This window comes from Dicentrarchus labrax, unplaced genomic scaffold (genome assembly GCF_905237075.1).
Source record: "Dicentrarchus labrax unplaced genomic scaffold, dlabrax2021, whole genome shotgun sequence".
In the NCBI taxonomy this organism is placed as follows: domain Eukaryota; kingdom Metazoa; phylum Chordata; class Actinopteri; family Moronidae; genus Dicentrarchus; species Dicentrarchus labrax.
The window spans coordinates 14,579,580-14,601,803 of NW_026136701.1; the positions used below are offsets into that span (position 1 = coordinate 14,579,580).

The 22,224-nt window shown below is 43.2% G+C and overlaps 1 protein-coding gene across 9 annotated transcripts in view; it reads left to right on the forward strand.

Annotated features, from left to right (window-relative positions):
• Positions 1-20,660, forward strand: part of kmt2cb (lysine (K)-specific methyltransferase 2Cb) — a 65,320-nt gene extending 44,660 nt beyond the window's left edge. For 6 of the 9 annotated variants that reach the window (XM_051402949.1, XM_051403001.1, XM_051402990.1 and 3 more), the window contains 25 exons: positions 30-1,976; positions 3,227-3,540; positions 3,659-5,244; positions 5,366-5,477; positions 5,684-5,750; positions 5,849-5,909; positions 6,041-6,273; positions 7,089-8,882; positions 9,131-9,322; positions 10,709-10,873; positions 10,969-11,098; positions 11,273-11,420; positions 11,606-11,790; positions 11,970-12,106; positions 13,701-13,977; positions 14,586-14,725; positions 15,302-15,415; positions 15,523-16,639; positions 16,741-16,877; positions 16,997-17,139; positions 17,253-17,427; positions 17,536-17,652; positions 17,751-17,824; positions 18,596-18,704; positions 18,806-20,660. In XM_051402949.1, the coding sequence (XP_051258909.1) occupies positions 30-1,976; positions 3,227-3,540; positions 3,659-5,244; positions 5,366-5,477; positions 5,684-5,750; positions 5,849-5,909; positions 6,041-6,273; positions 7,089-8,882; positions 9,131-9,322; positions 10,709-10,873; positions 10,969-11,098; positions 11,273-11,420; positions 11,606-11,790; positions 11,970-12,106; positions 13,701-13,977; positions 14,586-14,725; positions 15,302-15,415; positions 15,523-16,639; positions 16,741-16,877; positions 16,997-17,139; positions 17,253-17,427; positions 17,536-17,652; positions 17,751-17,824; positions 18,596-18,704; positions 18,806-18,898 (9,567 nt within the window). In that variant the 3' untranslated portion in view covers positions 18,899-20,660. The remainder of the gene's footprint in view (positions 1-29; positions 1,977-3,226; positions 3,541-3,658; positions 5,245-5,365; positions 5,478-5,683; positions 5,751-5,848; positions 5,910-6,040; positions 6,274-7,088; positions 8,883-9,130; positions 9,323-10,708; positions 10,874-10,968; positions 11,099-11,272; positions 11,421-11,605; positions 11,791-11,969; positions 12,107-13,700; positions 13,978-14,585; positions 14,726-15,301; positions 15,416-15,522; positions 16,640-16,740; positions 16,878-16,996; positions 17,140-17,252; positions 17,428-17,535; positions 17,653-17,750; positions 17,825-18,595; positions 18,705-18,805) is intronic. The other 3 variants (XM_051403009.1, XM_051402971.1, XM_051402960.1) reach the window with 3 other exon arrangements.
• Positions 20,661-22,224: the final 1,564 nt, after the last annotated feature.

The window sequence follows — 22,224 nt, forward strand, 5'->3', positions numbered from 1 at the left end:
CCTCACTTTTCATTGTGCCCTTCCAACAGCAAATGAGGCAGAAGAGCAAACAGCAAGCCAAAATTGAAGCCACTCAGAAACTGGAGCAAGTAAAAAATGAACAACTCCAACAGCAACAACAGCAGCAACAGCAAGGCAACAGCCAGTCAGAGGGAGATGGCAATAACAGTGGTAACCAGAGCCCAGCCTCCCAGCCAAGCAATGGTAGCATGTCCCCCATGCAGCAGCTCAACTCTAAAGAAGGCTTTGCACGGCCGCAGCTACCAGGGACGCCCACTTCATGTCCTTCAGAAGATGTGTTCTTACGACCTCCTCCTCCTCCTCCATCTGGCCCTTCCTCTCAGCCTCAGTCCCCACAAGTTTTCTCACCAGGTTCCTCTGGTTCCAGACCCTCTTCTCCATGGGACCCATATGCCAAGATGGTTGGGACTCCACGACCGCCAACTCTCGGGCCAAATACATGTCGCAGAATGCCTGTGGAATCTGGAAAATCCCCCACCTCCTTGATGGAGCAGCAGGACAGAGGAAGGCCTTCTCCAGCTCATGAATCTTTTGGCTCTCCAACATCCATGAGCAGTGACCCTTATGCCAAACCTCCTGACACCCCAAGGCCAACTGGAGAAATGGACCCTTTCCTGAAGCCAATGGGTCCCCCCAGGGCCAGTCAGGCTGCTCAGGGAAGGCCCCCAATGGGTTCTCCAGGCAGAGATCCATACTCGAGGCCCATGATAAGAAATGAGGCCTATCAGCGCATGGCCCAGAACAGGATGATCTTGTCTGACCCTTACTCAAGGCCTTTACTAGCATCAATTCCTGGAAGTAATGAGTCTGGCTCGGTCCCTCTGTTTAAAACACCTATGCCCCCTCCTCAGGCTCAGGATCCCTTCAACCGACCAGGTCCACATCCTACTGACAGGTTCTCCCAGAATCACCAGAACGACCCCTATGCTCAGCCTCCGCATACCCCAAGACCATCTGGGAATGACAACTTCACCAGTCCTCCTAGAATGGGCCAGCATCACCCTCAGGTGCACTCATTTGCTCAGCCAGGACCAATGACTCAAATGTCTAGAAATCCGTATGCTCATGCTCCTTCCACTCCAAGGCCTGACCACTTCACATATGACCCCTTTGCCCAACCCTCTCAGTCTACAGGTAATCAACGATCCATCAATGAACCCGGTGCTCAGCCTCGTCCATTTTTTGAGCCCTATGCCCGACCTCCCGGCACGCCTCGTCCACATGACGGCTATGGTCAGCCTTCAAACACCCCTAGCCCATCCTCAGACCCTTATTCGCAGGCTCCTTCTACTCCTCGCCCCAGTGGGATGAACCAGTTCACTCATCAGTCACACCCTGGACAGAGGATGTCACCTTCCCACTCAGTGGACCCCTATGCTCAGCCACCAGGTACTCCACGGCCCTCTGTGGGAGAGAGGTTTTCCAAGTCACCGGGTAGCCAGAGGGGGCCAATGGAGCCATTTACTAGTACACCTGGGACATCAAGGCCAGGTAGTAGTGACATGTTCTCCCAGCCTGGGGCCCCTAGACCAATGCTTAATGACCCCTATGCTCAGCCTCCAGGGACCCCACGACCTGGTTCAGATGGACTCAGCAGACAAGGGCCAAGGCTAGGACTAATGACAAGCCAGGATCCTTTCTCCCCACCTCAAGGCAGGCATCAAGAGCCCTTCCCTCATCCAGGCTCACAAACACCAAAACACCCTAATGTTTCGGAAGATGGATTTATTCAGTCACCCTCCAGAAGACCCAGTCAGACACCTGGCCATGACCCATTTGATCAAGCCCCCATGACCCCTCGTCCACAGTCAACAGAGAAAATGGAAATGAAAGATCACTCAGGTGTGGGTAACAATGGAACTGTCCTTCAAGACTCAGGCCAACTGGCTAACAACCCACAAATGCCTGAGGCTCAGGGTGTTGCTCTTGCTGAGAGTGAGGAAAGACTCAGACAGGTATAGAATACTGTTGTTTGTGTTGTATTTTAAGTAATTTTTTATGTTTTCAAATGGTTTCTTGTTTTGTTTAACATACTGGGTCATATTTTTAAGGTTTTATGTTCTGTTTGGTCATTGCTATCAGTTATTATAACATTTTACTTATCATACTTGTCTGTTATTGAGATCTTTGAAGACATTTCTTATCTACCTTATCAAGTACCAAAAGCAGTCCCATGACTGCGAGCGAGCACACCTAAAACGTATGTTGTAATCTGTCATTGTTGTTTGACAACCTGCCTTAATATCTGACCAGGACTGTTACTTGGTTTGAACCTACCATACATATAACATACTTGCTTGCCAAAAAAACAAATAAACTAGAAGAAAACACTGATTCCATTGCCGCATGAAAACTAGATAAAACAAACTGTAAACAGTATTTAAAACAAACAAAATCTTTTACTCCGTTCTTTGATGGCACCACATCCCTAGACCTCAGCAGTGTTGGTGAGTAAAATGTTTCTATATCAAATCAGAATGATGGCCAAATTACAAAAATGAGTTAGTTTTCTGTCCATGTAGATAGAAATACCATACGACCAATCAAATCTTTGCATATAGCCGTAATGTCACCTTTCTTTCATAGGCAGACTGGTCACACTGGCTAACAGCCAAACAGCACCCTGCTTTGAACAACAGCCACATTAACTTTCCTGCTAAAGTCCCTTTCTTATTTAACTTACAAAAAAGAACACGTGTCTCATCTTACACCATAGCTTGTTGACCAATCCGCCAAACAAACTGTAGTGACATGGGTTATAGGCTGGATAGGTATATAACTGGTCACCTGTAGAAAACTAAATATTGTGTAAATATACTACTTGCTTCTTACTCTTCAATACTACAGTTAACAACACTGTCTGCCCAAGTTGTAGTTAGTAGTAGTAGTTAACACACACATTAACAATTACATGTTAATTTGTGTGTGTGTGTGTGTGTGTGTGTGTGTTAACTACTATATCAGAACAGTTGAGGTATAGGAAGTGAAAACTTGTGTGCATTTGCAGAATTGAAAGTATGTAATGGGGAAAAAGGAACCTTTTAATTAACATTGCTACACATTGACTGTGGAGTTTAAGTAGGCCAAAATTAACTGACAGTCTCTCTGAACAACTAAAAATACAGTATTATTGTAAGCTATACATGGCCCATTGACTTGGTGTCTAAAAAGGCTTACATTTCTGTACGCTTGTTGTGTTTTGTAGCGACAACGAATTAGAGAACTAATCCTCAAGCAGCAGCAACAGAGGAGTGCTATTCGACAAGAGAGGGGCCCTCAGGAAGCTGTAGGCAACATAACCCCAATAACACCACGACCTTGGCCCCAGGAGGGCCCTGGGCAACAGGGGGAAATATTCAACCGCCCTCCTCCGCCTTATCCAGGACAAGGACCCATGAGAGGGCCAATGAGGTTTCCTGGACCCTTCCCAGGCGATCAGCGTGGCCCTTTCCCTAATGAGGGACAAATCACCCGGGGCCCACATACTGGAGATCCTAATTTGAGACATCAGGGACCAAGGTTTGTATTGTGATATTATTATTATTATTATTATTATTATTATTATTATTATTATTATTATTATGCACACATTATGGAATCCCCTTCCTCTTTATTCATATGTTTTATCCTGCTTTAGGTTTGCATTTCCACCTGGGGTTCTAGGACCTCATGGAGCCCAAGAGTTCTTTCCCCGTGGACAACACCCGATGCAGGATGTCCCTCCTCAAATGAGACGGTCCATGTCTGCCGAAATGGCAAAGAGTATGGGAGGCAACCCTATGGGGTTGCCCCAGCACTTTCCACCACGTGGTATGCAAGTGCAGCAACACAACATAATGGGCCAGCCTTTCATTGAGCTGCGACACAGAACAGCAGAAAACAGGCCACGTATGCCATTTCCACCAGGTGCCATGCAAGGAAGCAACATGGATCCCAACATGCAGGGTCAAAGGTTACCAGGCTTTCCAGGAGCACCCGATTCCAGGTTCCCATTAAATCAGGGGCTCAGGATGATGGACCCCATGGCCAGCCAGACTGGCCATGTACAGCTATCTGCCAGCATGGAAAATCTTCATCAGCAAGTCCAAATGTCAGGAAACAACGCACTCAAACAATCTCCTTTGATGAGATCCATGAGCCAGCCTGCTTCAAGTGTGACCCAGAACATGGCAGCATCTATGATCCTGACTGCACCCCCTGCTGGGCAGACTGAGACGGTCTCAGTGGCCAGCAGTGAAGCTGTGGAGGAGAAACTGGATACAGAAGAATCAGCAGTCAAAGATCTTGAGGATGTGGAGGTAAAAGACTTGGTGGATGCTGACTTGGAAAACCTAAATTTGGATCCTGACGATGGCAAAGACCTAGATCTAGAAACAAATGACCTTCACCTTGATGACTTCCTAACATCTGGAAAATTCGACATAATTGCTTATACAGACCCTGACCTAGATGACATCAAGAAAGACATGTTTAATGACGAACTGGATCTCAGTGATCCTATGGATGATCATGCTGACACAACAGACATCAACAAAAACTCAAGCACAGGAACTGAGCCTTCATCCAGTTCAACATCTATACTGGCAAAGTCAGAGGCCTCAGGTGAGCAGTCTTCAGCTGAAATCAAACTGGAAGCCTCTGGGAGTCAGGACTCTGCCTTGGCACCTGGGCAGGAAATTAAAACAGAGGTCAAGGACTGTCAGAAACCCCCTGATGTGGTAGACCAGCAAACTACTGGAAACACCTTAACCTCAAACCAGCAGGGAGTGCTCTCTGACTCCACCCCAGTCCTGTCTAGCTTACTCATTAAACAGCAGCCTGAAGAGCAGTCATTAAATCCAATTGTTGAATCTGTCAATCAAGGAGGTAACCTTATGCCCCAGCAGAACGAAGTCACTGACACTCAGCATACCTCTGGACTTACAATGACTCAAACACTACCTGACGCCTCCACTACAGGAGAAGCTTCTTTGGCTGGCTTTGGGGCTGACCACCAGGTGGGGCTAGCCCCTGGAGTGGACCAGAGTGGTCTGAGCCAGGCCCAGCAGGCGGCGTTGAATCAGGCGATGGGTCAACACAGCCAGCACCGTCCTCTTCTGCTAGAGGAGCAGCCACTCCTATTGCAGGACCTCCTAGACCAGGAGAGGCAAGAGCAACAGCAGCAGAGGCAGATGCAAGCCATGATACGACAGCGTTCCAGCGACTCCTTCTTCCCCAACATTGGTAATTTATTTAGGCCACAAATACTTAATACTTAATACTTGTTATCAGTATAGGTTAATGTTTGAGTTTACCACTCTTTGATTGTGATTATTTCTGAGAGTGCATTATTTGTCACTTGCAGATTTTGATGCCATCACTGACCCCATCATGAAAGCTAAAATGGTTGCCCTGAAAGGTATCAACAAAGTCATGGTTCAGAACAACATGGGAATGACTCCAATGGTCATGAACAGGTAAAAAGTTCACTTTAGTATGGCATTAATACATTTCTTCCTTGTGTAGAACATGTAATATACTGGTAGTGTATTAGTAGTTTAGCAACCGTAATACCAATCTAATAATGATGCCACTAGGATGTTGTACAACTATTTGTAGAATTGATCAAATGTGGCTGTGACTGATTGAAATGGTATATGGCCATGTTATTGCTGTATTACAGATTTCCTCCTGGTCCTGTAGCACCTTGTCCTGAAAGCGCTCCGCTTCCTCCACAAGTTGTTGGACAAGTAATTGAATCATTAATGCTTAGATGTTGTTTAAAACTATACAATATAATATCTAAGCTGCAAATATATAACTACATACTTGTCCATCTTTCTTTCAGGATGGCAAATTGACACAAGTAGCAAGACCAAATCCTCCAAACTTTGGACCAGGATTTGTCAGTAAGTTCCCAAAAATATGTATATGGATCTTCACCTTTTTGGTTTGAACGTCTGTTAGGCCTAGAAATGTTAAGATGTTTGTTTTTTATGCTGTCAAGATTGCTAACAAAAGAGCCTTTTTCTTCTTTTAGACAATGCTCAGAGGGCTCAGTACGAGGAGTGGCTCCAGGAGACTCAGCAACTACTTCAAATGCAGCAGAAGTTTCTGGAAGAGAAGATTGGAGCTCACAGGAAGTCTAAGAAAGCCCTGTCTGCCAAACAGAGAACAGCTAAGAAGGCAGGGAGAGAGTTCCCTGAGGAGGACGCTGAGCAGCTCAAACATGTCACAGAGCAGCAGGGTGTAGTGCAGAAACAACTGGAGCAGGTAAATGTTCACCCTGTCAAGCTCCAGCACTTAATTCTGTCTCAGCCGTCTTCTGCTCAATGGCTGCCCTAAGCATTGTCCTTTCATTGGTCCAGTGCACAGAGTTTAATGTTTTAAATTTTAAGTAGGGATTGGCCCCATGTCAAATGTGACCCTCCACCAGAAGTAGTTGCCCACACATGGGCACAAAAGCCAGGCTACTTAGGAACATGTTGGAGACAGTGTGTGGTGCTGAAATAAAAAAAAACCACAGCAAGTCTATTTACAAAGATGGTAACATGAGGATAAGATTAATACATATAAGATGTAAAAGAATCACATACACAATTCAATGCTACACTTTTTTGTTTTTTATAAGGAGCAGAGGTGCTGGATTTGACCTGATCTTACACCTAATTAGTATTAAACTAAATTAGTTAATTGATCTAACAGATAAGGTAGGGTATGCATTCAGTGGTATACCTCTAGCTATTTTCTTACCAAGAAGAAATGAAAACAGTATATCCGAACAACAAACTGAAAAAGTCAATACACACAGACTGATGTCTGCATTGCACCTGTCAACCTGCTTTGACTCACCCTAAAAAGCAGTGCTGAAAAAAATGCTCTTGGCTGATTGTGCTTTCCAACTCTGGCTTTAAAGTAAATTCTTCAGGTCCTGTTTGAAAATAAAATAATTAATTTCTTCCCATGTCCTCATAAATTTGTCTTCTAAATGTGATAAAACAGCTCACAAGCAATACATAATTTCTTTGTGATTGTCATACAGAACCTCAATCACGTTTTCTGTGAATATGTCTTGTATTTTGTTTCAGATCCGTAAGCAGCAGAAGGAGCATGCTGAACTTATAGAGGAGTACCGAGTGAAACAGCAGCAAAACAATATGACGCCCATAATGCCTGGGATGCACCCAATGCCAGGCCCTGCTGGCACGGTTCCCTGTGGACCACCGATGGTTCCCAGTGGACCACCGATGGTTCCCAGTGGACCACCGATGGTTCCCAGTGGACCATCGATGGTTCCCAGTGGACCACCGATGGTTCCCAGTGGACCACCGATGGTTCCCAGTGGACCACCGATGGTTCCCAGTGGACCACCAATGGTTCAACCTCCTATGAACCCCATGATGCAGATGCCACTTCATCCTGGTCAGCCAAATGCACCTCCTTGTATGCCCAACCCACCACCAGGCTGGCATCCTGGTGCTCCCATGACCATGAGCGGACCACCTGGGATGCCACCTATAATGCCCCCCCAGGTACCTGTAGTAAATCCGGGCCAATCTCATCAGATGCCAATGGGTAACATATCTCAACACTCACAAATGCCTGTGGATCCCCAGGCACCACCAGCTCCACCAGGTGGTGTCAAACCCATGCAGGCAGGTGGTGTGAAGTTTGATGACAACAACCCATTCAGTGAAGGCTTCCAGGAGCGGGAGAGGAGGGAGAGGCTTCGGGAGCAGCAGGAGAGACAGCGGGTGCAGCTTATGCAGGAAGTTGAACGACAGAGAGCCCTGAAACACCGTATGGAAATGGAGCAGCAAGGGATGATGGGGCCAGATGGAAACATGGCACCTCTTGCTCAGATGCCATTTTTTACTGCAGAGCTGCCTCAAGACTTCATGCAGCCTCAAAGGCCTCTTCTGCAACAACAGCAACAACTTGGACCAATGTTCCCCCAGCAGCAGGGCATGCAGCCTGGTATGGGCTCATCACCAGGGACATTTATGCAAGGTGAAAGGAGGACCATGATGGGCAATGGAATGATGCCCCGTGACATGGGGACTGGTTTTGGGCCTGATAATCTTGCTTTACAAGCACCTAACTTTCCCCAGGGTCAACCCAGATCTCGTCAGTTCAGTGGACCAGGAATGATGCTTCAAATGCCAGGTGAGGGTCTGCCATTTGGGGGTGACTCATCTACACCTCTACCGTCTAACTTTCCAGGTTCAGGTCAGTCTCTAATCCAACTCTACTCTAACATCATCCCAGATGAGAAAGGGAAAAAGAAGAGGAACCGTAAAAAGAAGAAAGATGACGACGCAGATTCAGTGAAGACTCCTTCAACTCCACACTCAGACCTTACTGCCCCTCTCACACCATGTGTCTCAGACAACTCCTCAACTCCAACCAGAAACACCCATCTCTTTGGTGACCAAGACTTGTCAAGGTCCCCTTTACTGGGATCTTCCACCCCCAGTCACTCAGAGCTGGAGAGGCAACTTTCTGGAGGCCAGTCCGGACAACCTGGTCTCTCAGACACAGCCAGAACTCAGGCTCAGGAACATGACAGGATCCTTAACAACATAAAGCTGGAGCAGACTGATGTCAGCGAGTGTCATGGGCAACGAGAAGGGCACATTGGCTCTGAAATGAGCTCTGTGAAGGAAGAGGGTAGTAAAGGGAGTGTGTCTCCCTTCCCTGCGGGGCAAAGTCCAAACAAGGGGGAGGCTGGCAATGAACTACTGAAACACCTTTTGAAGAACAAGAGTACACCTCCATCTGGATTCTCCCAACAGAGGTCAGAGGAGAGCCTGCGCTCAGAGGAGGAGGATCCCACAGACTGCAAATCCCTGCTGAGGCAAAGCTCCATGGACAGCAATGGGGTCAGTCTTTATGTTAGTCATACAGTTACAGCTCTGAGGGGGTGATCAACATAGTGAGTCATAGACGGGCTAAGTGATTCAGATGGGAGGCGCATCATAGTTAAATTGGTATGAGTCATAGCTGTCAGTTTTTGAATGAGTCACAGTTATGTGTTTGAAAACATCTAACTTGAAGTCATAATGCTGCTCAAGTAATTTTAAGTTTATTCATGCCTTTTTATGCAACAACATCTTTTTCTCATCTCCAGGCATACTCAGATGGCACCCTAGACTTTCCTGGACCTCTGCTCCCAGAACATGAGAAGAAGAAAGGGAGAAACAAGAGGGCTCCAAAAGGAGGGGATAAACCTGCCTCTCGCTACAAGAAGAGGAAGAAGGAAGGGGATGAGAGGCAACTGATGAACTCTGGTCCTGACACTGTAATGACCCAAATCAAACAGGTAAGATTGATTTTACAACCGTATAACCTGTTCCTTATAAAAACTGGTTGGAGCTGCACCACTTCACATCTTAGGCAACAAAGGGTGGTAGGAAGATTATAGCTTGAAGTCTGAATGCTTTATTTAGAATTTTACAGTATTAATTACTGCCAGTATAGAAAATTGTCTCCACCGAGTGCACAGACACTTATTTCACATATCATAAGCATATTACTGTAATTAGGTACTTGTTGGTTGACAGTTGCACACACAGGTATTAGAAGCTGTTATTATTCAGGAGAGGGGAAGGGGATTCATGATTATATTGCAAGTCCCTTGTGGATTGAGGCTTATTGATTTTAAACTTTATGAAGCTGTCTCACTCATTAGAAATGTAGTACAGTACCATCTCATCATCACAGCAGAACTAAATGAGCATGTACTGTAGTATGCTAATTTCTCACAAGTATGACATGAATTTGGGTATAAGAGAAATTCTGGCTGTGACTGTGGCTTTGAGTTGAAAAAGCGTCCATATTGAACATCTTGATGCTGCCCCCATTTACCTGCCTTTTTCTGTGGTCTGCAGCGAGGTAGGTAACTGGACCAGAAATTACATTTTATTCCTCCAATATTTAATCTAAACTAGAGGCCACATTCTCAGAGATACCTATTGAAGTAGTGCTGGCTTTATCTGAGGTTACTGGGTTGGGTTTTCTTTTTGTATTTGACATATTTTGTATATTGGGGTAAAACTATGTAATGATTAAGTAACCCTACATACTAAACGCACAAATATTGCTTTGTGCTTGAATTGGCTTAATAATTATCTTGGTGGAGGTGAATGTTTTTTTGATGAAATGTTTATTGCAATTGCATTACGGTAAAAAGATGAATTATTTAAGTCTCACTTGCTGTGGTGGGGGATTCCTCTATGAATGCCATCCACCTACTCAATGTACGTTTTTGTTGAAGATGTCTCTTTTTCTTTTTTATCTGTGGTTTTTACTAAATCATAAACAACTTAAAGGTCCAGTGTGAGGTATTTAGGAAGATATATTGGCAGAAATGGAGTATAGTATTCAATAGCTATGTTTTCATTAGTGTGACAGTAAAAACTGTTGTGTTTTCGTTACCTTAGAATGAGTCCTTTTTATCTACAGAGAGAGGGTTTTTTCCACAGAGGCTGCCATGTTGAACAGTGTTTGTACAGTAACTCAGAATGGAAAAACCAAACACTGACGTTAGATGGAATAAGGTTGTAATCTGCAACTACACTGCTAGATGCCACTAAATCCTAAACACTGGTCCTTTAACAGGGAGGGAATTAAAAAAAACCTGCTGCTAAACATTAAAACAAGGCAATGATACATTCTACATACTCACTCCTGTTCTCTCCTGACACAGCAGCTGTCTCTGCTGCCCCTCATGGAGCCACTGATTGGGGTCAACTTTGCCCATTTCGCACCCTATGGCAGTGGCCAGCTGAATGGAGACAACCTCCTGTCTGGTACCTTTGGCAGCGCCTCACTCGATGGAGTCTCTGACTATTACTCCCAACTGGCCTACAAGGTGAGATCAAATTGAAACTGTGTAAACAGTGACAGAGTGATGTGTGTTAAGTGTGTCATGATATGCTGACATTGCATTGGTTCTAATTCCTACAGCAGAGTAACCTGAGCAATCCACCAACACCACCGGCGTCTCTTCCTCCTACTCCACCACCTGTGAACCGACAGAAAATGATCAATGGATTTGCCACAACAGAAGAGCTGGCTAGCAAAGCTGCTGCCATGGGTACGCATACATGAGGATGTACCTTTAATGTCACATTTTCACCCCACTATCTCACACTGCCATAACCATGAAACTCACAGGAAAATTACAGAAATCACATATGGAAAATGTCCATCTTTACAGGCAAGCATAGTGTGTACATTTATATTGACATTGTGCTCCTGTTTCATACAGTGTCCAAAGGCCTCGTCCCAACGCCACTACATGTCCCATTTAGGACTGAGGAAGATCTACTAGCCCGGGCCATTGCGCAGGGACCCAAAACTGTGGATGTTCCAGCCTCCCTCCCCACCCCTCCTCACAATAACCAGGAGGAGCTCAGGTAACTGATAAATAAAAACTGTTTGACAATTCAGTAATTCTTTCCAATCGTCTTTTTGGAGGGCTGCTGCACCATTATCGGCTGTCTTAACATTTCTTTGTGTTGATTATTCATGTAATCATGTTATGATAATTGATTTCAGCCACACTGTCTTGACTGAGGTCTCTATCTCCCCATAATAACAGCAATAGAGGACAGGAGCCTTGCAAAGACAGGGACACACCTGACAGTTTTGTTCCATCTTCATCTCCTGAGAGCGTGGTTGGCATGGAGATCAGTCGCTATCCAGACCTGTCTCTAGTGAAGGAAGAGCCACCGTCCCCCTGCCTGTCTCCTGTCCTCCCCATGCTTCCTGCACCTGATGGGAAAGGTAGAAACAAAAACCTCCAACATAATCAGCACCTATAAAACATTTATTCCTTTGACTCCAATCACAATTAATAAGATTGTTTTTGTGTATGCAATATAAACACCTTTTTCTAAAGCACATCTTAAGCATGCCTTAACAGTCTGGATTTTTTATGAATGTCCTTCTTTTTCATTCTCTAGGGTCAGAAATCAAACTGCAGGATATCAAAACAGAGCCTTCTGCAATGTTTTTTGGCTCCCCCTTTGGCCCCATGTCTAATGATTCCAAACAAGGGCTGGTGTCTGTAGCTATCACACTGAGACCAGCTGCAGCAGAGGTAGGAATACTTAAGTTAATGCTGAATTTTTGTGAAAACCCTGTAAATTTACATTTTTCTTTACAATACTGACCGTCTGTAACACTGAGTTAAAATGGGCAAAATCTGGGCAGTCAGTGAAGGATGACATAATAACTGCTCTAAATTCTGCTGTTGTTTTTTATTCATCACAACCTTAATTTTACAGAATCACTTGTAAGAATCACATTTAAAGCTGCATATTCACTTAAGGTTGCCCTACTTGTCTGGCTTATTCATTGTCTGGCCAACACAGCAAACAAAACTTCTAAAATCGATTTTTAAAGGTAATCACTGTTACTGAAAGGCTAACTTAAGTTGAGTTCAATAAAGGTGCATCAGAACAGTAATACGGGCCTCTAAACTTAAAGCTGGGGTAGGCAGTTTGAACATAGACGATGCACTCGACCTCCTACCAAACCCACAAGTTGAATCCACAAGCCCCAGGCTTCAGAGGCAGCTGCAATGCCATCTAACGGTGGAATGAGAGGATGGTCCAGACATCCTTTTTGACTGCCTCAGCAACACACTGCTGTAAGACACGGCAAGAAACAGTGGAGGACATGATTTCTCCGGGAGAGGGGTTCCATATTATTGGAATGTCACACCGACCTCTAATAACACGGAAAAGAATATTGGACATGCTCAGCTTTGTGCAAGTAAAGGCTACATGGCTAGTACGCCTCTGACTGTCTCCCTCAAAAGTTATTCCCTACTCTTTGCCGTCATGCGTCTTTACCATGTCGATATAAGTACCATTGCATTAAACGTAATGAGGCTGTAGCTCCGTCTGTACACCGGTGTAGGAAAAGGAGGTATTAGAAATGTATCACAAGCTCTAGGATGTTCTGCACGATTTTCCACCATTGAATCAGGCTTGGACATGGGACGTGCACAGCCAATAGGAATGCCCTTTCTGTGAAATGACCTCTGATTGGCCAACGTCTCCCGTCACAGGCTAGATTTTCTAAAGCCTGTAAACCAAGGAAGAGGAGGTGCAGAACTGTAGTTTTCTTTCCAACTGCTTGGATTACAATATTATGAAAGGGTATTACGGAATTTTTGCCCAGTGGTCCCAAAAGAAAAACTATCCCAGATTTAACATTTTGGGTCATCTTGAAACCTGTTTCAGGTTATGTGTCCCCATTTCTGCCTTTTCCTCTCCAATATAAATGTTTCACTTAGTGGCTTACATGCGCTAATGCCTAAATTCCACTGCATGGTGCGGCTCTGCTCAACGCGGCCCGCTTGGAACCGTTCTTTTTTTAATTGATTAAGGTTATGTTGGGGGCCACTTTCTGATATTTACGTCAAAGTCAGGCCAACATGCAAACCAAAGTAAGCAGCTTCACCTGCTAATACATTGAATAGAAGGCTAGCATTTGTTCAGAATATTTCCCTTAAAAACCAACAAACACCAAATGTACAAACAATAGCATTGTTTTAAAAAAAAAAGGGCCATGGCTGTAAATGCAGACAACGCAATTCTGTCTGGCTGGGTCATCATGGCTATCATGAATTTTTTGTTAAAAGATTTAACAACTAACTCATGTTTTTTTGTTTGTTGTTTACTTAGAACATTACAGGTGTAGTGGCAGCCATTTCAGACCTACTGTGTGTCAAGATCCCCAATAGCTATGACGTCAGCAGCACCCCAGAGAGGGGGCACCTGTCTATACTCAGTGGTCCAAGGGTTGGCCCCCATGGCATGGAGCCTCGGCCTCCCATGCTCTTCCACGGACAAGGAGACAATGGAGGGCTTCACGGACGGCAGATGATGAGGCCCGGTGGAGCACAGGCGATGATGCAACAGCAGCAAGCACATCATTTCCGTTTCCATCCCAACAGCCCAGGTGAGAGGATGAAACTAAATTAGACAAGAGCATCTCTGATTCCCCCAAGTACTGTAATACAGCCTGTAATTGAAATGTCATGTCTGATTTAAGCTAAACGTAATTACTTCCCCTGAAAAAGCACAAAGCAGCAACGCAATCACAATATATGCAACTGTTTATCCATAAATGTCCATAGGTGCAATTATCTTTCTAAATAGTATTTACAAAGTGCCATTTTGTCTTCTATATCATTATTAGTCTGTGGCTGAGTGCAGCGTATAGCCCTGTTGCTGACAGGCGGATCCATATTGATCTCAGTGATTCTCTCAGCTAATGAAATAGATTAAACAATTTTTGTTTAGAACAGTGGCACACAAACTCCTGCTTATTGCTCTAAAACATTGAGTAATAGGCCTATTAGGTGTTAGCTCAGTAACATTTGGATAAGAAAGCAGACACTTAACCATGTTGGCCAGTTGTCAGTTGGCTCAATTGTCTTTTTTTTTTTTTTTTTTTTACTTGTGATAGTGATTGTGATAATTATTTATTCTGAGCTGTAACATCATACCATTATATGTTTTCTACCAGAGAATGCATTTAGAAATCATTCTTTTCTGTTACTGCAGGTGCAGCTTTAGCTCGAGGACCTGACCAGAAGACCCCTGCCAGCCCTGGATGTAAACCTCAGTGGTGCTGCCACTGTAAAGTGGTGGTTCTGGGAAATGGAGTGCAGAAATCCATCAGAGATCTCCCTGCACACATGAAGGTACCAAATTAATTACGCTTAAATACAACGATAAAAATACAATACAATGGCAGAAGCTATGGTGGTATATTAAGTAGACAGGCCACCTTAATCTGGAGCACTTTAATGTTAAAAGTGTGATTTTGAGGCTAAGAAAGTACAACAGCCTTTACATAAGTAGACGCCAGTGTATAAAAAGACAAACAACTATGGACCATTTCATCATTCATTTCCCAGTGGGGGGACTAGATGAGTCATGACTGGATGCCGAGACCTTACTTTAGAGGATATTATCTACTTTCAGCCTGAAGGGCCATAGACATACATACACACATACAGCACCACAGTAATACTGCATATATCCTCTGATTATGTAAATCCTGCCTGCTGGAATTAAATCCATTTTGGATCAATTGGTGGGTTAAACAGCATACCCTATGACTCTAGACTTGAGAATATTTTGGTTATTTGAAAATTGTATGTTTTTGATGGGTTTTGTTTTTTAAGTCAGTCGATCGTAAGTTCACATTGGTCAGGCTTTGATATAACACCTCATTCCTTATTCAGCCTGTTAAAAATACTGGTTTCTCTCATAAGGAATCTGAAGGCCGTTTTAAATCTGAAGAAGACCTGGTCTTCTGTAGTCACAGCTGCTTCCTTCTCTACTGTTCCTCATCACCCCTGCAATCCAGATCAACCACAGAAACCAAGGTTTGTACCACTGTAACACATGCAGAAAACACCAAATAGTCTAAATAACATGTAGTTAATATGATTTGTTCTTGCTGGACATCATGGCTCTTGTCTCATCTTTTCAGGAATCAGTGTCCCTTCTCCCTGCCACCGAGCAAACAGAGAGCCTTTCTAAAACTCTGCACCAGTACAGTAACAACATGTCATCGCTGGATGTTCATTGCCTGGCACAGCTTCAGCCCAAGCAGTCTCCCCCCTCTACTCCTCCTATCCCCTTCCCCACAGCAGGCGAGACATCCAAGACGGAGACCAAGTCTGATGCCATCAAAGTGACAGTGAAACTGAAGGCCAGGCCAAGGTCCCATGACGGCTGGCACCAGGGAAAGAGACAGAAAGGTCTCCGCTGGAGGAAGTGGACTGTTCAGGTTGTCGTGCCAAGGGGGAATTCCCAACTCCCAGATGAGGATAAGATTGATGAGCTCCTGAAGAAACTCGGGGCCTCCCTGCGCCCTCCTGCCTCACTCCGGGACCAGAGGCGGTGCTGTTTCTGCCACCAGTGTGGAGATGGGATCACTGATGGCCCTGCTAGGCTTCTTAATCTAGATCTTGATGTATGGGTTCACCTAAACTGCGCCCTGTGGTCGACTGAGGTGTATGAGACGCAGGCCGGTGCCCTCATCAACGTGGAGCTTGCTCTGCGTCGTGGCCAAACAGTACGCTGTGCCTACTGCCAGCAGACTGGAGCCACAAGCGGGTGCCACCGTCTACGCTGTACTAATGTCTACCATTTTACCTGTGCTCTGCAAGCTCAGTGCACCTTCTTCAAGGACAAGACCATGCTTTGTCATGCCCACAGGCCCCGGGGAACAGCTGGACAAGCACTGGAGCATGAGCTGCGTTGCTTTGCCGTCTTCCGGCGTGTCTACGTCCAACGAGACGAAGTGCGTCAGATGGCCACCGCTGTGCGGCAGCCCGAGTTAGGCTATACCTTTCGAGTCGGCAGCCTGGTGTTGCATGCAATGGGCCAACTAACACCTCTACAAATGGCGGCCTTCCATTCCCCTACAGCCATCTTTCCAGTTGGCTATGAGGCTTGTCGCATTTACTGGAGCATGCGTCATGGGAACCGTCGTTGCCGGTACGTCTGTTCTGTTGAGGACCGAGAGGGACTGCCAGAGTTTACCATCAGAGTCATTGAACAGGGCTATCAAGATCTGGTCCTGAGTGATGCCTCTGCTAAAGGTTTGTCCTTATGGATTCTTTACTCTGAAAAAGCTGAAACACACAACAATAATATCTCTGTACAGTTGTTAACTATCAATTGTGCTTGTCTCTGTAATTAGGAGTGTGGGATAAGGTTCTTGGTCCTGTGTCTGAGAAAAGAACTGAATCAGGCACTCTAAAGCTCTTCCCTGTTTACCTGAAAGGAGAGGACTTGTTTGGACTCACAGTCCCTGCAGTCACCAAGATCACTGAATCGGTTTGCAAATGCTTTTTGTGCTTTTACTCAACTTAAAGAATAAAACATTTAAACAAATATGTAGCTCATACTCCATGGAGGCTGCATGACATAACCCATTTTTTACTGATTTATTCCAGCTCCCAGGAGTGGAGGCTTGTGACAGGTACTCATTCCGTTACGGACGCAACCCTCTTGTGGAGTTGCCTCTCATGTTCAACCTAGCTGGAAGTGCCCGCGCCCAGCCAAAAACCAGTTCTCCTTACACTTCACTGGTGATAAGGTAACTTTAAGTGAAGCTGACATTATTTATCTTTGTGGGCAAAACACATATTTAATGTTGACTTGTTTTTAATATTTTTGTTGTTTCCATTCCTTCCCCCTCCCAATATTAAGGCCACAACCACAGGCTGTATCCAGCAGCAGTGCCAGGTCTAACCAGAATGTGGCCCAGGGAGAAGGTGGCGCCCCCCATAGCAAGCCTCCAGTAGTACACCCCAGGTCTTCTCAGTACCGCTGGATGAAGAGTGAGTGGAGAGCCAATGTCTATCTGGCCCGCTCCCGCATCCAGGTTGGTGTTAAAATAGTTTTGATTTATTTTCTGTTTTGACAGAGTAAGGTTGATGCTCTTGGTTTCCTGTGGACATAATGAATACCTTCTTGTTTAATGTATTCACAGGGCCTGGGGCTGTTTGCTGCTAGAGACATTGAAAAACAAACTATGGTTATTGAGTACAATGGAACCATCCTCCGAAATGAGGTTGCTGTCAGCAAGGAGAAGATCTATAGATCTCAGGTAAACATTTTTAATACTTTTTGAGCTGAAATTTTTTTTTTCCTTTATTTACTTCTGCCAAAACAGACAGCAGGTAAATTCTCCTCTCTCCCTGACAGAACCGAGCAGTGTTCATGTTCCGCATCGACAGCGAACACGTTGTTGATGCCACTCGAACCGGAGGGCTAGCAAGGTACTGTGAGATAACATTGGCTATTGGATGATTTTTGTAAACATTTTCTTTCTGAATTTAAACAATATGTCCTGAAATGTTACATTTTATGATATAAAAATGACATCAAGTGTGCGTTCTTAATGGGCATGCATAATAGTGGAACTGAGTGTGTGTGTGTGTGTGTGTGTGTGTGTGTGTGTGTGTGTGTGTGTGTGTGTGTGTGTGTGTGTGTGTCTGTGTGTCTGTGTGTCTGTGTGTCTCTGTCTCTGTCCGTGTCTCTGTCTGTGTCTGTCTGTGTCTGAATTTTGTGACAGTCAAATTCAACATGCACAAATCTTGCATTGTTGCAGGCTCCCACAACGACACCACAGACCATGACCCTGCATATGTGTGTGGGTGGTTTGTCTGTGGTTATGTAAGCCTTCAGCCTATTTAGCCTAATATTACACATGAGCATGTTTTTGGATGCAAGTTTCTGTTGCTTCACTTCTTTCCCAGGTACACGTGACACACACACTGCTTGCCACTGTGGAGCTCCTGCATTAGTGTCTTTATCTTTACCTGCACACATAAATTCAACATTAAAGTAATATCTTAATACAGCTGTTGGTGGCTTTTATATATACTGTGTACTGGACCTAATGTTTCATATTGTGATAATACTAAACTGATGCGAGCAGGATTAAGTCTTTCATGTAAAATGGAACATACTGCTACTTACTTATGCTACTTATGGTCAGTGTTGTGTGATATGAAATGAATCTGTCTTCATTTTGTTTTGTTTTTCAGATATATCAACCACTCTTGTGTCCCGAACTGTGTCGCTGAGGTGGTCACATTTGAAAGGGGTTACAAAATCATCATCAGCTGCAGTCGCAGAGTTGAAAAGGGAGAGGAGGTGGATATCTTCTCTTTGATTAGACAGTTAAATGAATGTATGTGTCAAAATTGCCACTGTGATGCTCAGAAACTGATGTTTCCCCCCTCCCTGTTTTCCAGCTGTGTTTCGACTACCAGTTTGACACTGTGGAGGGTCGGCACAAGATCGCTTGCCACTGTGGTGCTCCCGAATGCAGGAAGTGGATTAACTGAGGAAAACAAAAACGACAAATCGAAATGCATTCCTTGCTATAGTGTGTGGATGCTGTGATCTCTGCACAGAGGAAAGAAGAAAAAAGGCTTCACACTAAAGTCATTTTATGAATGAGCAGAAGGCCTGAACCCTTGGAGAGATGAATGAATTTATGTGTTGGTTCATCAAAATCATGGAAAACAAATGGGTGGAGGAAGGGAAATGTAACACAGTAGCAGGATGTGACTTGTGCCATATGTGGGGAGGCTCTGTTGTATGAGATGCCTCTGTCTGTATGTATCTGTGTGTTTGGTGTACATGGGGTGCGGAATCCACCAGCGAATGAGAAAGCACTGTGCAGGGTGCGGCCTTATTGCTTACTAAGGGCAGGCCCTTTTGTTTCATACTGTTAATGTATACCGTATGACTAAATGTAGACATCACTGAATGAGGAATGTACAGCAAATGAATACTGCGAAGGGAATATTAACTTGCACTAAAAAAAGAAAATAAACAAAAAAACACACACGAAAACTTTTAAAATACTTGATTCCATGAGTCAGTTTTATCATAGGTCTCTGTCATGTGATTTGTGTGGAATTCGAGAGGTTTTGTATTTATTACTGAGTGAATGAATTTTATTCTCAAAATGATGAGATTGAGTTAAAGAAGGCTAGATTGCTATTGTTTTTGAAGACTGAGGAAGACATGCTGTTACTTTTGTATAAATGTACATAAAGAAAACTATAGGAATAACCGACCAAATACTACCTTAACCTTCTTGATGTTTGGGTGTTTTTAAATTGTTTTTGTTCTGTTTGTCATTGAAATTTATTTAAGATGGACGTTATTTCAGTTTGAGAGTATATATTATGATTATTCTGTACAGAATTTGTAATATAACCACAATAATTCACAAAGTATTTTTGTTGTATTAAAAGTAAGGTATTGTAGCGTAGTGTTTTGTGACTTACACATACTTTGACCACTCAAAAAAGAAATATTTTTGTTGACTAACGTAACGAGTTATCAGTTACAGAATCAAAAGAAAAGAAAAAAAAGATTCTTCAAATAGTAAGAGATCAGTGTGATCTGTTTGCTGTTAATCAGGTTTGATTTTAAAGAACTGTGAATTAGGTTTTGAAACCCAAAAACAACTTTTTAACTTTTTAACACGAATAGGAACACCGACATGTATTTACCTGTTTTCGTTTTTACATTGCTTTTAAAATACGGTGCAAACGTCTAATGATATTGTGAGTTAGACGATACAGTGTGTGACAGAAAGAATCATATGGGGAACTCTTATGTGGAACCGTAGCTTGTTCTACCTTTTTTGGACAGAGATGGCATTCTCCTTAATCAGAAATATTTCTTATACTGACACTTCACAAGTCACATGCTTAGAAACGGAAGAGTTTTTGCGTGCACAATTTCAAGTTGACTGTAAAATTTTGGAGACAGTCTTAGAACTTGTAATGTATATGGCATGTATTTTTTTAACTTTCCGAAGACTCAATTGTATATATTTTCTCAATGAATGGTTGTAACAAAATTGTTTCTTGGATATTTTTCTTCTCTTGTATGATATTACATCATCCTGCCAGTGTGTTTGTGCTACATTTTCTTGGTCGTGTAGTCTGATTTATTTTTTCTTTATTTTTTCTTTTCTTTTGTTTTTGTTTTTTTGAAAATGCCTTTTGAAGTGTACAGAGTATGAGGTTTGGAGTTTGTGGAATTGAATTTAGAAACATTTACAAAAATAAACTATTTTACATGTTAGCAAGTTGTGTGTGTGTGTGTGTGAGACATGAATAATTACAGATAAAGAAATTAAACTGTAAGAAATCTCTCTTTTCCTTAACCATAAAGAGTGTTTCTATCTGGAAGCCAAGCAAAGCTCAAGGGGATTAGGAAAGTATAACAACAATTTATGTAAGAAATGGTTGGTTTATTTAACAGAGTGTCCCTTTTAGTTGCAGATTTATTGCTGAGGATGCAAGAAAATACATCAGTAGCTCCCAACCTGGCTTGTGACCCCTTTAGTGCTGCAACTAACTATTATTATTTTATTTTCATAATCAATTGATCGTTTGGTTTGTTAAAATAGCCAAAAATATTCGTTGTATTATAGAAAATAGAAAAATCTGATAAGATTCACCAGTCTATTTTTGCCATTTTGGCTTAAAAAAAACAACAAAAAAAAACTTGTCAAAATTGTTGCTGGTTGATTTTCTGTCAATCGTCTGATCAGTTAATCATTTGTTTCAGCTCTATCCCCTTTTAAATAAGGCTTTGTCAACTTCTGACCCTTAATTTGAGCATGAGTTGTGATCAGGTGAAACATTTTCCCTTCTCAGTTTGTGTAATTTGAAAGATTTTAGAGGCCCGATGAGGTGAAGGTATCAGGGGGAAGCAAATATTTAAAAAAGAAAGAATAATCATATTTTGGTATAAGATATATGGGTTTTGTATCTCTTCAATCATGCTGTGACCCTTCAGATTCATCTTGAGACCCTGTCCCGAACCGAGGTATAAAGGTACATGATGGGTATAATTTAATTTGATCTCTCTGGTCTGTGTGCTGTATATTTATCAAGCATCCCAGAGACACTGCTGGGACTCTCACTGCAGGTTTGACTGTGACTAAAAATACTGCTTTTGCCTCTAGATACCTCTGACGCTGCAGGACAGAAAATGTATAAAACATCTTACATTCACTTTGGGCAAGCTAGTTGCTTGTTTCCTTCTTTAAATGCATGCTGTGCTTTAAATGGTGTGTTTAATATGTAATTAAATTACCACCAACTTGAAACACAGTAAAACTGATGTTTTCTGCATATAAGTACTGGTAGTTTTATTATTATAAAACTAGCATATAGGCTACTTTGTGCACTGTACTTTAAGGTGACAGGTTATATGTACACAGCTCACTTGTGCCACACTGGCAAATCGGGTCAAAAAAGTTGCCAGAAGAAGATATTTCTCTAGTCTTGTGGAAAAGGACATTACAATCTCAGGTTGCTTTCTATACAACTAATAAACATGGTTGTGCATGGCTTCCATAGTAAGCATTAATGAAGTTATTCTATTTTGGCCAGGAAAATTAGACACAGAGCAACATCAGGGGGATTTAAAGATCACAGTTTCCCCAAACTGAGAACTATATCCAAGATATATTATTTCTAATGATCTTTAGATAGCAAGTTATTCATGCTAATAACATGAACAGGGACTATTGTGCCCCATTTTAGCATCCTTGCACTGGCCCCCACTCCATTGTAGAATTCATTTTAAGACACTTCCACTGCCTATAAAGCATTAAACAGTCTAGACCCTCTCATCC